The 1,087-nt window shown below is 56.9% G+C and overlaps 1 protein-coding gene across 1 annotated transcript; it reads left to right on the top strand.

Moving 5' to 3' along the window:
• NGA_0463000 (fatty acid desaturase) lies at window positions 1–492 on the top strand (the record flags this gene model as incomplete). Its single annotated transcript, XM_005853569.1, has 1 exon — window positions 1–492. The coding sequence occupies one exon, from the start codon at window positions 1–3 to the stop codon at window positions 490–492; it is 492 nt and encodes a 163-aa protein (XP_005853631.1).
• Window positions 493–1,087: the final 595 nt, after the last annotated feature.

Below are 1,087 nucleotides of genomic sequence, written 5' to 3'. Positions count from 1 at the left end.
ATGTCGGGCAGTCAAGGAAGGCCTGAAAGGGTTGGGGAGGGGCATCCGCGTGACGCCCGAAGAGAGGAAAAGTGCGGAAGTGCGGACAATGGCTTGCGCGACGGACGAGCAGAGAGGGCTAAGGAGGAGGGACGGGGGGCATATCCAGATGCAATGAACGAGGTGGCTTGCGTTTTTCTCTATCCCACGCTCCCTCGAATCACCTCTTCATCCCCGGTAACCGTTCCCCCGGGGCTGCAGGTCATGGCCGCCGTGGTCCTTCGCCACGCCCCCTTTCCCCTCCTCCTTTTTCTCACCTACACCCTCTCGGGCTCCTGCAACCATTTCTTGACCTTGATCATGCACGAGGTCGCGCATAATTTGGCATTCAAGCGTCTTTTTGCCAATCGGGTCTTCTCCATCATTGTCAACCTGCCTTTGGGGATACCGGCAGCCATGTGGGTGTGGGAGGGCGGGCCGGAGGGAGGGGTGCAGGCGCCTACATCGGGGTGACAAGTGGAAGAGGGAAAGGGAAGAGACAGAAGGGAGGGTCTGTTGCGTATTCTGGCGTGCCGGGGACAAGAAACGTTGGGGCAGTGGCGATCGTTTTCTCTCCAGACTGAGTGGGCGCTGCGTGTCGACGGCGAAGAGATGAAAAAAGTGAAAGGGGAGGGAGAGGGGAAGGACGCGAAGGAAGACGCTATCGTCTGGAAACGCCTCGGTTGCGTGACCGGGCAGTGACAAGTCTGTTTCTGGGGGTCATGCCCTCATTTTTTCACTCCGTTCTTTCCTCTTTCACTCGTCCGCAGCTCCTTTAAGCGCTACCACATGGAGCATCACAAGTATCAAGGCGATGAGACAGTGGACGTGGATCTCCCCACGGATGTTGAAGGTGAGATAGGAAGGAAATGAGGGAGAGAGGGAGGGATGGAGGAGAGAAGGAGGGGTGGTGAAGAAGCGGCTTCAAATCTGTTGCCAAGACGAAATGTTTTGTAAGGGGATTCTCGAAAGGCATGAAAGAGGAGATGGGAGGATCAGGGGATAGTGCTGAAAGGAAGCTTGGGTTCCTTGCATGAACCTCCCTCCCCCCCTTTGTCCCTCCCTCCCT

Source organism: Nannochloropsis gaditana, assembly GCF_000240725.1.
Source record: "Nannochloropsis gaditana CCMP526 unplaced genomic scaffold scaffold825, whole genome shotgun sequence".
In the NCBI taxonomy this organism is placed as follows: Eukaryota; class Eustigmatophyceae; order Eustigmatales; family Monodopsidaceae; genus Microchloropsis; species Microchloropsis gaditana.
The sequence above is the reverse complement of the archived record's forward strand: the minus strand, read 5'-3'. Positions and strand labels throughout refer to the sequence as shown.